Below are 15,193 nucleotides of genomic sequence, written 5' to 3' on the forward strand. Positions count from 1 at the left end.
CATCACTTTTGGACAGTGGAACAGACGCCTTTGGGAATGCTCTCCTGCACTCGGATGTATTTAAGTGGAGGCTGCATGGCCAAATGTCAGGGACACTCTAGTTGCATCCTGCCTGGTAGACCCTGTATGGAGTTCTTTGATGATGTGACTATATCTGTTGAAGTGGCAGATATTCTGCAGTAAAGTGGGACCAAATCCACGGCGAGATTCAGTATTATATCAGGCATTCTTAAGTTGTATAAGACTGAAACTCTTGGTAATCTCATGTGCCAGTGCAGCCAGGGCAGAGTAGGAGACTGCACAGGGGGGGGGGTCCTTGGTGGGAGAATTGTATACGTGTGTGTGTGTGTGTGTTTAGGGGCTGGTTGTGACTATTTTCATTTCCTTGTGATTAAAGAGTGTGTGATCTCAGTTTCTAGATCCATTTGTATGTGAAGCAATGCTTTGCATGGGAGTGAGTGGTGGAGGAGGAGAGCTGATTTGCAGCCTGAAGTTAACAGCATTCCAGGGATGTTGCGACTCTTTCTCATTCCCTGAGGAAAGTATGGATAACACAAGACAACGTGCTACGTGTAATACATGTCTTGAAATTATAAAGATAAGAACATGAACAGGGATAATATGGGGCTAAGAATAAAAAGAGTATTTTGTGCATCATCCCAGAATGCAGGACACGGAATATTGGGCTCAAGTTACAGGAAGCCAGATTCTGGCTGAACATCAGGAAAAACTTCCTGACTGTTAGAGCAATATGACAATGGAACCAATTCCCTAGGGAGGTGGTGGGCTGTCCCACGCTGGAGGCATTCAAGACGAGGCTGGACATCCATCTGTCAGGGATGCTCTGACTTGGATTCCTGCATTGAGCAGGGGGTTGGACTAGATGGCCTTGTAGGCCCCTTCCAACCCTACTATTCTATGATTCTATGATAGGACAGTTCTTCTGTACCTTAACAGACAATACTAATGCTATGGATTGTACATAATCTATTGTAAATAATAGAGTTATTTATTTATTTTTAAACACAACAATTCTATGATGCAGGGTGGTGCTGGGCTAAAACTGAGACAAAGTTAATTGCACAGCCCTGGAATGTCACTCGCTGTTGTTAGGGCGGACTTCAAATGAACTGAACTGGACAGAAATCTCAAAAAAGGATACAGAGTAGAAACCGCAAGAAACCACCACTCAGTGTGGTCCAGACAACTCCCTCCCGCTCTATTGCCCATAGATACACATACGAAGGCATGCAAAAAAAATCTATTCACTCATTTTCTTCATAATTTAGATGCTGGTGGTTATATTTTAGCACAAGAAATTCCAAGCACCACCATCTTATTTGATGCAGCAAATACAGTAGGGATGGATGAAAGTCACTTACCTGATCCCGAAGCTTGCTTCACGGTGGGGGGGAGGCGCTCCGTCCCTCCCCCTGAAATTCTGGCTGGGGGGGAGGCGCCCCATCCCTCCCCACTGAAATTCTGGCTGGGGGGGAGGCGCCCCGTCCCTCCCTGCCGAAATTCTGGCCGGGGGGAGGCGTCCTGTCCCTCCAGCCGTGAAACCTCGTCTCCTGCCAGGACGCAAATGGCAGCGGCCGTAGCCACCACCGTTTGTGTCCCTGGCCTGCAGTCAGACGTGATAGGCTACGTAAATGTTTACGTAGCCTATCACGGCTGACTTTGGGGGAAAAAAAATGCGTACAACAGTGAAAATAAGGGCAACGCTATTTGCGTTGCCCTTATTTTCGCTGTAGTCTACGTAAATGTTTCCGTAGACTACACGTGCCAAACTAAGGAACACAAATGGCGGCGCCCATGGGCTCCGCCATTTGCGTACGCGTTTTTTTTTCCCCAAAGTCACTTGGGGAACACAAAGTCACTTGGGGAATAAGGGCAACAGCGTTGCCCTTGTTTTCGCCGTAGTCTACGTAATCTTTACATAGACTACAGCGACCAAATAAGGAACGCGAATGGCGGCTCCCTATGGGGGCCGCCATTAGCCGTACGCCCTTTTTTTTTTTTTAAGTCACCCGTGATAGGCTACGTGACGATTTACGTAGCCTATCACGGCTGACTTCGGAAATCTAGCCGTGATAGGCTACGTTAATCGTCACATAGCCTATCACGGGGACGTTGGTTTTTTTTTACTTTTATTGGAATGGCGGCGGCAGCAGCCGGTTGAAAGACCGGCTGCCGCCCCCGCCCCTGTCGAAGCCCTGCCGAACTGCTGCTGCGACCCGCCACCGGGAGCGACATTCGGGAAAGGTAAGTCCCATCCCGGGCGGGGCGGGGGGCGGGGGGGCGGAGAATTTCTCCCCGAAACTACTTCGGGGGTCCGAATACGTTGGCACTCGGCCCCCTGAAGTTTCGGCGAGAAATTCTCTGACACCCCCAGTGTAGCCTATCACGTTTGTTTGTTTGTTTTACTTGGAAATGGTGATGGCGGCGGCCAGTCAGAAGACTGGCTGCCGCCGCCGCCACCGCTGAACTGCTGCCGAACCGCCTCTGGAGCTGCTGCCGCCAGGGACATTCGAGCAAGGTAAGTCCTGTCCTGGGGGGGCGGGGGGGCAGACCGTTTCTCCACCAATTTTGGGGGGCTGAATGCGCTGGTATTCGGCCTCCCTGAGATTCGTGGAGAAATTCTCTGACATCCCTAAAATACAAGCAAAGCCAGTGTGGACACTGGTGATGTTAAAGAGAAGTTGCAAAACTCAGGTTCTGCCATCATAAGCCTCAAAATTCTACCACTTCTACAAATACTGTTGAGCTAATAACTTGACACTATGTATTCATAATCTACCTGATGGGGTCTACGAATGGCAAAACAGAAAACGATCCAATACAAATTGCTATAGACATAGTGAGTTAAAATGGGCTGAGAATTGTCCTCTTTACACCAAGCTGAGGCTCAGCATATCATATATCCCTTTCACATTTTTGTGGCGATTACTGATCGAGGGTTTTCTTCTTCTCGGAACGGCAATATCTGGCTCACTCGCACAACTCATGACACACTTCCCAGTCCATTGCCCACTCGATAGTTCTCTCTAAATGCAATGGATTGCACATTTGCTGGGCAAGAGCTGAAGCACATGGCTAATTCCAGGACTGGGACTGCTTAGGTTTTGTTTCCGAATGGACAATGGCTGTTTACCTTGTGTAATGGCCCCATCAGTGTAACAAAGTTACCTGTAGTTTTAGAGGGACCTAGAGATCCATAATGCTTGGCTTAGGTTCATTATAAGTGCAATTTCCTTGCTAGTGGGCCTCTGAGCATGTGAGATGAGTCAAAGGTCACTCGCGTGGCCTCAGCTCTTTCCATGCTAACGAAGGCTAGTATCTTATCAGGGCCTAGGATGTGCCTGCAAAGTGAGGCTCTGTTTAGGCTGAGTTACAGGTGGCTGTTCTGGGAAAGTTCTGATTGTTTTCCTTCTGAATAAGCACCGTTAGTCTACGCTGGGACAGTTGCAGATGAACGCTAATTAACACTTGCTGCTGTCATGCTGCCTCACTGCTGACATGTATGGCATACAACCCATGTTACCCCTTGGCTCTGGGTTCAGAGAAGCTGCCTGATCCAACCACTGGGTATGCCTGTATGTTGTAGGCACTCAATAAAGTCTCCTTGTAAGCAAACCTGGGTCTGGCTTCTCATTATCTCGGCACCTCCAAACCTTAGCAGCCCATGGGTGGGGCATACACCCTGGAACAAGGTATCCTTCCCACCCCACAGACACAAACACCATTCAGTGGGGATTGCTTGTTGTGTTTCTGGCTTTGGTTATGCATGACTGGAGTTTTAAAAATTTAATGCAGAGTTATATATTGCCTGGAAAGGCTCATGCATTGAAAGAAGCAATCACTGAGTATTTTAGTTCCATTGGAGAAAGGATGACAGTGTAGCACCTATATTTTTTCTTCCTAGGGAAGGATCTGATAAACTCTGGTACAAGTTGTCCTTCTTGTTTGCCATTCAGGAGCTCAACCAGAATGCCAAGCTCTTAGCCAACATCACCCTGGGCTACAACATCTTTCAGAACTATTTTGATGCAAGAATAACTTTGGAGGCCTTGGTAGACCTGCTTTCTACTGGGCAGGGGAATGTTCCGAACTACTACTGTGGAAGACAGAATAACCTGTTGGTTGTTCTTGAAGGGGCTAACTCTGACGTCTCCATCCAGATGTCACACATGCTGGGCATCTACAAAATCTCACAGGTGTGTTCCTGTGTGCAGGGGGTGGGTGCATTTGCAGACTGAGTATAACTCTACTTGTGTTCTCTCCAGAGAAATCAAAAAGTTCTCCAGAGAACTTCAGTGGGGAGACTGGATCTTCACTGGGGGCAAAGGGTTAAAGTCCCCATACCCCACTGCTGGATATTTGGGGGCATGCTGGATACTTGTGAAAGAAAAATCTGGCAGTCAAGAGCAAATCATCTGGTTTAATGTCACATATAGTTTTGTCCTCATTCTTATGCTTGTAGCTCAGAAACGCATGAATGCTAGTGAGGTGGGAGGTTCAACTACTTCTCCACTGTTGGCCACCATTAAGAATCGAGTGTAGGAATGTCGGATGAACTTTTTGAAAGTCACTTCCTTTATGGAGGCCCATGCGGTACTCCATTGTTTTGGACATCCCTATTTTCCTGGTGTCCTAACATTATGAAGATAGAAATTTTTATTCATCATAAAATTAATGACCCATTGGTATGAGGTGTGGCACAGATAATTGCATGTTTAGAGGTATGATCTGACCAAATATTTGAGGAAGAACAGCTGCGTTATAGAAGACGCTTGTCCAGTTTGCACTGACAGCCGCTGATGGGGGACCCATTTATTTATTCATTCATTCATTTGTTTGTTTGTTTGTTCATTTATTTATTTATTAAATTTATTAATCACCCATCTGGTGGGTTACCCAGCCACTCTGTGTGATGTAAGACAATAAAATAGTTTTAAACAGTAAAATTCTACATTAAAAACATCGTTTTTCTTAAAATGCCCTAACCCACCCCAAATGCCTGCCTGAACAACCACATTTTTAATGTGTGGCGGAAGCTCATTAAAGAGGGGGCATGGCGGAGTTCCCTAAGGAAGGAGTTCCACAGAGTGGGGGCCACCACAGAGAAGGCCCTCTCCCTCATCCTCACCAGCCTAGCTGTGCTGGCTGATGGGACAGAAAGAAGGCCATCCGAGGCTGATATTGTTGAGCAGTCTATCTGGTGTTGCTGGAGGTGCTCCTTGAGATAGGCTGGGCCAGAACTGTATAGGGTTTTAAAGGTCAAAACCTATACCTTGAATTTGGCCTGGAAAACAACTGGTAACCAGTGCAACTCCTTCAGCACTGGAGTGATGTGGTCTCGCCGGTGGCTGCCTTTAATCAGGCGAGCTGCCACGTTCTGTACCAGCTGCAGCTTCCGAACCATCTTCAAGGGTAACCCCACGTAGAGCACATTACAGTAGTCTAGATAAGAGGAGACCAGGGCATGTACTACCAATGGGAGCAGATGGTCAGGAAGGTAGGGGCACAGCCACTGAATCAGATGGAGTTTATACAGCGCTGCCCAGCTCACAGCTGACACCTGAGCCTCCATGATCAACTGGGAGTCTAAAATGACCCCCAGGCTGTGGACCTCGTCTTTCAAGGGTACCTGTATCCAATTCAACACCAGGTCAACATCCCTCAACCTCCTCTTGTCTCCCACCAAAAGTACCTCGGTCTTGTCAGGGTTCAGCTTCAGCTTATTCCTCCCCGTCCAGCCACTCACCGTCTCCAGACATTTGGACAGGGATTCTACAGCTAACCTTGGTGAAGATTTGAATGAGAGGTAGAGCTGCATGTCATCAGCATATTGATGACACTGCACCCCAAACCTCCTGATGATAGCCCCCAGAGGCTTCACATAGATGGACCCATGGAAGGAAGCTTGAGCCAAGTGAACAGGGAGGAATTGTACCCACCCAAGGGTCCTCCTTGTGATTGATGGGATCTTTGTACCTCATAATCACCAGCATCTTTCCAATCTGTTACTACAGATGGGCTGCGAGGGGAGGAAGGGAGTTGCCCAAACTCCCGGTTCTGTAAGCAGGGTCAAAAGTTTGCTCAGATTGAACAATAACCTAGCATGGTAGGCTGCCACTACCCCTTGCATCCAACTCAGTCAGAGCAGGGAATTCACAGACATTACACACTCTTGTAGCTTTATGAAACAAGGGTCCAAGCCAGTACCTTCTGTTTCAAAGTTCTAAGCCTGAAACTAAAACAGTAGCAATAGCCAAGAGGAAAGGTCTGGACTTAGTACCAAGGCTCAATTGGAATGAAGTATACACATTTCCTTATGATAGGTGGTAAGTTAATTTACAGAAAAAGGGGATGGAAAAGGGATAACATACTACAAACAGGGCAATACTTGGAAATAATACTTATAGAGCAAAACAGTAAAACTGGCTGAACCTGTCTGTAGGTACCAGTTTTTTGAGTCTTCAATGGAAAAGGACTTTGGAAAGCCAACCCTCCAAGGCAAATCTTGGAGAGGCCAAAATGAAACCAAAGGAAGACAAAAGATAGCTTCTTACCCTCCTTGTTTTATACCCCAAAGGCTTTAGCAAGGCTTCTTATTAGGCAATCACATGCTAACTGAAACAGTCTTCCCAGGCTTTCTGGGGGGGGGGGGGGAGTCAGCTGAACTCATTCAGTCCCATTAATGGGAGTGCTGCGAAAGCCCTGAAGCCCTGGACAGGATGAGATAACACACACAGATGGCATGACGCATATGCGCAGCTCAGACTAACGGAATGGAACTTTTCAGGCTGCTAAGACATAGACAGAAAACTGATTTCTTAACATCGTGTAACAAATATTTGAGCTTTGATCTGAAATGAAATACAACCTTGATCTCTTCCTTTTCTTGATAGGTCACTTATGATTTTGCTTCTCATGTTCTGAATGATCAAACCCAGTTCCCTTTTTTCTACTGGATGGTTCCCAAAGAAGGAACACAGTACCTGGAGATTGCCAAACTGCTCCTGCATTTCAGGTGGATTTTGATTGGTCTGTTTGCTCCAGACACTGACAATGGGGAGAGGTTCGTCAAGGTTTCGATGCCTGTGCTCATCAGAAATGGCATTTGTTTAGTTTTCTTGCAGAGCATCCCAGCACTGAATACAGACATAATATCATTGCATGCTGCTCCATTCCTCAAGTGGAGACAAGTCAATGTCTTTGTCTACTATGCAGAGAATAGTTCCTTCTTACATCTAATAGCAATTATGCAACAAGTCATTGAATCTTTGATCAATCCCATTGTAGGGAAAGTCTGGATCATTACAGCTTTGTGGGACATCACTTTGGAGTTGACGTATGTTCATCTGCCTTCCCAACACATCCATGGCATATTTTCCTTCTTGATCCAGACAATGAAAATGATGAATTATGTTGATCTGCCCCTCCTTTTCAATGCTATGAAAGAGTTTTCAGAAAAAGCATTTCATCGTTCCTATATGAAACATGCTCTGTCTGTGAAAGGCTGGACAAGATGCAGAGAGAAGAAGGAACTGGAGGCCCTGCGCCAAGAGGACATGGAGAGAATCCTATCTCTAGACAGCTACATCATTTACATCACCATCCATGCTGTAGCCCATGCCATAGATGCTGCTCATTCATCCAGAACCCAGAGGATGGCAGTGGAGGGTGGACACAATTTGCCTATTCAGAGGCTACAGCCATGGCAGGTACTCCCTTTTCCATCACAGAGAGCCATGCTGAATGAATTGGACAATCAAGTGTACCATTCCAGGACCATTGCCTTGGACTTCGCCTATGAGAAACGGTCAAATGTACTACTTGGATGAAATGTTCTGCATTTCTACAGCAAATCTAGTTGCAAAATGCCCTGTGCTAGTCCCTCAGCTCTCGACACCTACACCTATGTCTGCAGGGACCCATTACTCATGTTTCAGCATGGGTGTGAGAAACGCCCCCTACCCACTGCATGGGATTCCCTTGGATGAGGACAGGGGTACTATGCTGGTTTTCTTTGTGGCTTTGTGCTTCCTGACTGGGCTGTTACTTTAGGGCTGACCTGAGACATCTGTGGCACCTTCCTCACTCCTCCCATTCTCAATGTGTGTGGTGAGGGGCCCTTCATGCTTTTATATCAAGCGGATGATTACAAAAAAAATAAAAGATCAGCTCATAAAATGTGATGCTTGAAGCAAGAAATGCAGATGTCTCTCCTAAGCACACAGAAAAAAAGATACTTTTTGCCATTTACGTTATACATGAGTATGCTCAGAAGTACATCCTGTGAAAACCAATGCAACTTAATCCTACATTAGTGTGTGTAGGACTGCAGCATTAATAACATGACCAATGATTTCTGCCCTTGTAACGGTCCCCAAAATGTGCCACATAGAGAGATGCCCTGACTTTGCCTCAGGGTAAGAACAGGGCCAGATGGAAGAATTCTCCCTAGGGTGCCAAAAATGCATTTATATGTCTAGTAACTTCCCAAAATGCTAAAGCAGACAGAAGGTGTTTAGGAATGAAATCAGGTCCCTTCCACAATCTAACACACACACACACACACACACACACACACCCCTGAGCAATGGGAGAGAGACCCAAGCTTGAAATAGGCAGAACTGAGATGTCAAACATGGTGTCCAGTTTCCCACATTCTGGTGTTTTCTCTGCCATTGTAGCTTCACCCTTTCCTGATGAGCTCCCATTTTGACAATACTTCCATGGACGGAGTGTATAAGCATGGAGAGCTGGCAGCCGGCCTTGACATTGTGAACTGGGTGGTGTTTCCCAATAAGTCCATCATTGGAGTGAAATTTGGAAGTATAGAAAGACGGGGATCCCCAGACCTCAAGTTCACCATTGATGAGGATGACATTGTGTGGCCCAAATGGCTCAACCAGGTAAGGAAAAGCATTACTGTTGTTTCACGGTATCGACCATCTCTGAAGTATGAATAACTGCGACAGACTCCATGTGGGGCAGCCTTTGAGTGCCTGTCCATTCCAACTAGAAGACGCCCTTCTGCATCTCAGAGAGAGGTGGGTCTTCTCCCAGCACTGCTTCCCAGCTGTAGATCAAAGGTAAAGACTGGGGGTCATTCATGGGGATGCTGGAGAAATTCACGATGGAGTGACATGGGCTTGGATTTCTAAAGATCCGACCTGCAGAATCCACTGAGGAGTGATCCCAGCAGGCTGCACCGAGTCCGTGGACTTTAGGAAGTTCCTTTTACTTCCCCAAATTTACACATACTTATTTGTAGGAAAATGTGCATGTTTCTGCTGAGGAAAAGATGAATGGAATGGGGGACAAAACACTAAATATTATGTATTAAGATAAGTTATGTAAATGTAACGAAATCTCTTACGTATTTGTGTATTTTTCTGCATGATGAAAAAAGAATGTCATCTATCTGAGAGTGGATGACAGTAAAAAAAAAGGCACCGACAATGTGTGTGAAACACAAATGGGGTGGATTTTACATAGTCTGTATATCCCTAGTCATTCAGTACTTAAATTATTTAGAGATCAATCCTACGGTCCCTAGGAGAGCATTTCAGGGACCATAAGATTGCTGGGGAAAACCCTTTCAAGGTCAGAGACAGTGCCCTGACCTCAGAAGGATATTCACTTGTATACCACCAAAATTTTGCAAAGTGCTTTAAAGGCTTAGGGATGGTGGAGAATTTCTCCCTGAATCTCCAGGAGGCCGAATGCCAATGCATTCGGCCCCATGAAATTGGCGGTGAAATTCTCCGCCGCCACCCCCCGGGATGGGACTTACCTTTGGCGAATGTCCCTCCCGGCGGCGGGTCCTGGCGGTGGTTCAGCGGCATTTCGGCAGGGGCGGGGGCGACAGCCGGTCTTCCGACCGGCTGCCGCCACCGCCATTACAAAATAAAGTAAAAAAAAAAAAAAACATGATAGGCTACGTAACGATTAACGTAGCCTATCACGGCTAGATTTCCAAAGTCAGCCATGATAGGCTACGTTAATCGTTACGTAGCCTATCACAGGTGACTTTGAAAAAAAAAAAGCGCATACGCAAATAGCATTGCCCTTATTTTCACCGTAGTCCACGTAAATCTTTACGTAGACTATCAGGACCAAATAAGGAACGCAAATGGCAGCACCCATCGGGCGCCACCATTTACATACGCGCTTTTTTTTTTCAAAGTCACCCGTGATAGGCGACGTAATGATTTACATAGCCTATCACGGCTGACTTTGGAAATCTAGCCATCATAGGCTGCGTAAATCGTTACGTAGCCTATCATGGGGTTTTGTTTGTTTTTTTCACTTTTTCTTTCGCGGCCGGGGAGACGGGGTGCTTCTCCCCGGCCTGAATTTCGGGGGAGCGAAGCGCCTTCCCCCCACAGCGAAGCAAGCAGTGGGACAAGGTAAGTCCCTTTCGTACATCCCTAGGCTTCATGGAGACAGGTCCCTGCCCCGACAACCTTACAGATGAAAAATTGACACAAGGGAAACAACAGAAAAGGTGGGTGCTAAGAAAGGTCAATGGGAGCAATAGGCAGTTGTTTCAGTGGCATGTATTTAGGCTTCCTTACAGGCTCAATGTTCAGTCATGTTAAATGTGGAGCTATTGGACCATTGGGTCTTTTCCATTTCTGTGTCACCTTTACATGGATTACCTAGCTTGTCTCATCTTCCTTGATGTGCCTTGTCTTTATGCTTAGACCCTGCCTCTTTCCCAGTGCATCAAAAGCTGTTGCCCTGGATTTGTCAAGGTGGTTCAGGAAGGAAAGGCAATTTGCTGCTATGCTTGTGCTCCCTGCGCAGAAGGGACCATCTCCACTCAGGAAGGTGGGTGACTCTTGGGGAAAGGGTAGACCCTTGGGGAGGAGGCCAAGATCCACCAATATATTTTCTGTGGATGTTTTTTTTTTTTGAAAAAACATTTCTTAAGTTGGACCCTTTCTTTCAACATCCATAATTTAATTTAGGGATGTCAGAGAATTCTGCCACAGATCTCGGGGAGGCCGAATGCCAGCGTGTTCGGCCCCCCGAAATTGGTGGCAGAACGGTCTGCCCCCCCGCCCCCCCCGGAACGGGACTTACCTTGGGCGTATCTTCCTGGCGGCGGCGGCTCCGGCGGCGGCGTGGCAGCGGTTTGGCGGCGGCGGATCTTCTGACTGGCTTCCACTGCCGCCATTTCCAGTTTTAAAAAAAAAAAGTGATAGGCTACGTACCGATTTACGTAGCCTATCACGGCTAGATTTTTAAAAAACACCATGATAGGCTACATAAATTTTTACGTAGCCTATCACGGCTGATTTTTTTTAAAAAAACGCGCGTACGCAAATGGCGGCGCCCATGGGCGCCGCCATTTGCGTTCCTTATTTTGGCACGTCTTAGTCTATGTAAACATTTGCATAGACTAAGACGGCGAAAATAAGGGGAACACAAATAGCATAGATGGAAAATAAGGGGAACACAAATAGCGTAATCCATGCCAAAATAAAGAACGCAAATGGTGGCACCCATGGGCGCCGCAATTTGCGTGCACACGTTTTTTGTTTTTGTTTTAAATCAGTAAACATTTATGTAGCCTATCACGGCTGACTACAGGGACGCAAACGGTGGCGGGGTGTCCCTTTGCGTCCCTGCTAGCCAGCGGCCGGATGTCCAGCTGCTGGCGGAGCCGGCCGGTGGCTCCGCAGAATCCCTGCAGAGCAAAGCTGGCCGGCCAGGATTCCGGGGAGGGGGAGAAACGGAGCGCCTCCCCTCAGCGAGGATTCCGGGGGGAGGGATGGAATGCCTCCCCCCCAACCATTAGCATAATCCCCGAAAGGTCAGTGATTTTCGTACATCCCTATAACTTATTTCACAAAGCGAATCGCAAGAAAGGACCTTCGCATCATCATTGAGCCAGTGTAGTGTAGTGGTGAGAGTGACGGACTGGGAGCCGGGAGATCCGGGTTCTAGTCCCCACTTGGCCATGGAAGCTCACTGGGTGACTTTGGGCCAGTCACAGACTCTCAGCCCAACCTACCTCACAGGGTTGTTGTTGTGAGGATACAACGGTGAGGAGGAGGATAATGTAAGCCGCCTTGAGTTCCTTGCGAGAGGGAGAAAGGCGGGGTATAAATGCAATAAATAAATAAATAAATAAATTGATGGCAAAACCACCATTGAATTGCTACCTTTACTGCATCCTCTCAGCGTTGCCTGGCAGAACTCTCTTGGGTGGTTTGTTGCCTTCTACAGGTAGGGATGGGGGAGAATTTCTACCTGAAACTTCGGGGGGCCGAGTGCCAACGCATTTGGCCCCCCAAAATCGGCAGTGAAATTCTCCGCGCCCCCCTCTTCCCCCGGGATGGGACTTAACTTTGATGAATGTCCCTCCCGGCGGCGGGTCCCGGCGGCGGTTCGGCGGGTTTTCGTCAGGAGCGGGGGCAGCAGCCAGTCTTTCGACCGGCTGCCGCTGCCACCATTACAAGTGAAGTAAAAAAAAAAAAACCCGTGATAGGCTACGTAATGATTAACGTAGCCTATCACGGCTAGATCTCCAAAGTCAACCGTCATAGGCTACGTAAATCGTCACGTAGCCTATCACGGGTGACTTTGGAAAAAAAAAAAAGTGCGTACGCAAATGGCGGCCCCCATGGGGCACCGCCATTTGCATTCCTTATTTGGTCACTGTAGTCTATGTAAAGATTTACATAGACTACGGCAAAAATAAGGGCAACGGAAATAGCGTGTGTTTTTTTTCAAAGTCACCCATGATAGGCTACGTGACAATTACGTAGCCTATCATGGCTGACTTTGGAAAACTAGCCATGATAGCCTACGTAAATTGTCATGTAGCCTATCACAGGGGCGTTGTTTTTTTTTTACTTTTTTTTGTGGCGGGGTAGACGGGGCGCTTCTACCCGGCCTGAATTTCGCCAGCGAGGGATGGAGCGCCTCCCCCCCGGCCTGAATTTCGGCCGGGCGAGGCGGGGCGCCTCCCCCCCCTCACATGAACTTCGGGGGGAGAACCGAAGCGCCTCCCCCCACCGTGAAGCAAGCTTTGAGGACAGGTAAGGGACCTTCGCCCATCCCTATCTACAGGTAGGGATGGCCGTGAATTTCTCCATGAATCTCACGGAGGCCGAATGCCAACACATTCGGCCCCCCAATATTGTTGGTGAAATTCTCCGCCCCCCCCCCCCCGGGATGAGACTTACCTCCCTCGAATGTCCCTCTCGGCGGCAGGTCCCAGCGGCGGTTCGGCGGTGATTCGACGGGGGCGGGGGCGGCGGCGGCGGCCGGTCTTTTGACCGGCTGCCGCCGCCGCCATTACAAAATAATGTAAAAAAACACAACAACATGTGATAGGCTACATAATGATTAACGTAGCCTATCACAGCTGACTTTGAAAATCTTTGGAAATCTATCACGGGTGTGTGGGGTTTTTTTTTAAATTCACTTTTGTATTTCGCAGCCGGTGAGACGGGGCGCTTCTCCCCGGCCTGAATTTCGGCCGGGCGAGGTGGGGTGCCTCCCCCCTCGGCCTGAAGTTCCACCGGGCAAGGCAGGGTGCCTCCGCCCCCGGCCTGAACTTTGGGGGGAGAACCAAAGAGCCTCCCCCCCACCGCGAAGCAAGCTGCGGGACCAGGTAAGTGACTTTCGTACATCACTATCTACAGGTTGACCAGAAGAATGATCTAAGTGGACCCTCAACCGCTTGTTGAGATAAATTAGCAGTATCTTTGAGGATCAAAGTCACTCAGTTCCACCATGACTTGGACTCTAGAGGCGATGCATCCAGATGGTGGTAGTGACCAATCTACCAATTTCTCCAGTTTTCTGGGATGAGATTTAGTGGATGAGGTCTGTCCACCTGTGCTCTTGTCCTTATGCCCTTTATGGCTGATTATACCCAGTAGATCTGGCCTTAGCACCTGGATGCAGGAAGTGATCCAGCCTTCTGTGAGAGATGGCTTGCTACAAGTCTCATTAAAAGAGATAACAGCTTGGCCTCTTTCAAAGAGGCCTGGGAGAGATCTAGAGGATTTTTATACTTTTAGACCAGTAACCAGTTTTCCATTTGGGGGGCAAGGGGATTTAGTGGATAGTTTCTGGCCAACTTCAGGCCCCTCTGGACCACACTGATTATTTGAACCAATTTCAGTTTCAATCAACTTATACCCCACCCTGAAACATTTTGTCACCTTTTCTGGCTTTGGGGTATAATCAGCTCTCACACCAGAAAAAGGTATTTGATTGAATATAAAAGAAAGGAGAGTCAGAAAGAATGTTAGGGGGATGTTACTCTTGCTCTTGGCAGATGCAGATCTTTGCACCAAGTGTCCAGATGATCAATAACCAAACAAGGACTGAGATCAATGTATCCCCAAGACTATAACCTTCCTGACCTATGGAGAACATTTGGGGATTATCCTGGCTTCCTTTGCCCTCTTCTTGCCTTTAATCCTGGGCTTGGTGTTTGGACTCTTCATTAAAAACCTAGAAACTCCCATAGTCAAGGCCAACAACCGGGACCTCTCCTACATTCTCCTCGTCTCCCTCCTGCTTTCCTTCTTGTCCTCCTTCCTCCTCATTGGCCAGCCACAGAAAGCGACCTGCCTTCTCCGACAAACAGCCTTCAGCATCATCTTCTCAGTTGCTGTGTCTTCTGTGTTGGCCAAAACGATCACCGTGGTGCTGGCCTTCCTGGCCACAAAGCCAAGGAACAGTATGAGGAGATGGCTGGGGAAGACTTTGGCCAATGCCATTGTATTTTCCTGTTCTGGCATTCAAGCTGTCATCTGCACCATCTGGTTGGGCATCTCTCCTCCATTCCCAGACTCTGACATGCACTCCCACCCTGGACAGATCATACTGCATTGCAATGAAGGGTCTGTCACCATGTTTTACACTGCCCTTTGCTACATGGGCTTCCTGGCTGTTATCTGCTTCACGGTGGCCTTCCTGGCCAGGAAGCTGCCTGGGGCTTTCAATGAAGCCAAGCTGATCACCTTCAGCATGCTGGTCTTTTGCAGTGTTTGGGTGTCCTTTGTGCCCACCTACCTGAGCACCAAGGGCAAATACATGGTGGCCGTGCAGGTCTTCTCTATCTTGGCCTCCAGTGCTGGGCTACTGGGCTGCATCTTCATTCCCAAGTGCTACATAATTGTACTGAGGCCTGATCTGAATACAAAGG

At 47.9% G+C, this 15,193-nt stretch overlaps 1 protein-coding gene across 1 annotated transcript; it reads left to right on the top strand.

Moving 5' to 3' along the window:
* The first annotated feature begins 126 nt into the window (after nucleotides 1–126).
* LOC146356540 (vomeronasal type-2 receptor 26-like) lies at nucleotides 127–14,395 on the top strand. Its single transcript, XM_084830172.1, has 5 exons — nucleotides 127–179; nucleotides 3,926–4,217; nucleotides 6,915–7,730; nucleotides 8,703–8,924; nucleotides 14,318–14,395. The coding sequence occupies exons 1-5, from the start codon at nucleotides 127–129 to the stop codon at nucleotides 14,393–14,395; spliced, it is 1,461 nt and encodes a 486-aa protein (XP_084686298.1).
* The last annotated feature ends 798 nt before the right edge of the window (nucleotides 14,396–15,193 follow it).

Source organism: Heloderma suspectum, chromosome 2 (genome assembly GCF_057233095.1).
Source record: "Heloderma suspectum isolate Gila_16-S chromosome 2, 16-S_ref, whole genome shotgun sequence".
NCBI lineage: Eukaryota > Metazoa > Chordata > Lepidosauria > Squamata > Helodermatidae > Heloderma > Heloderma suspectum.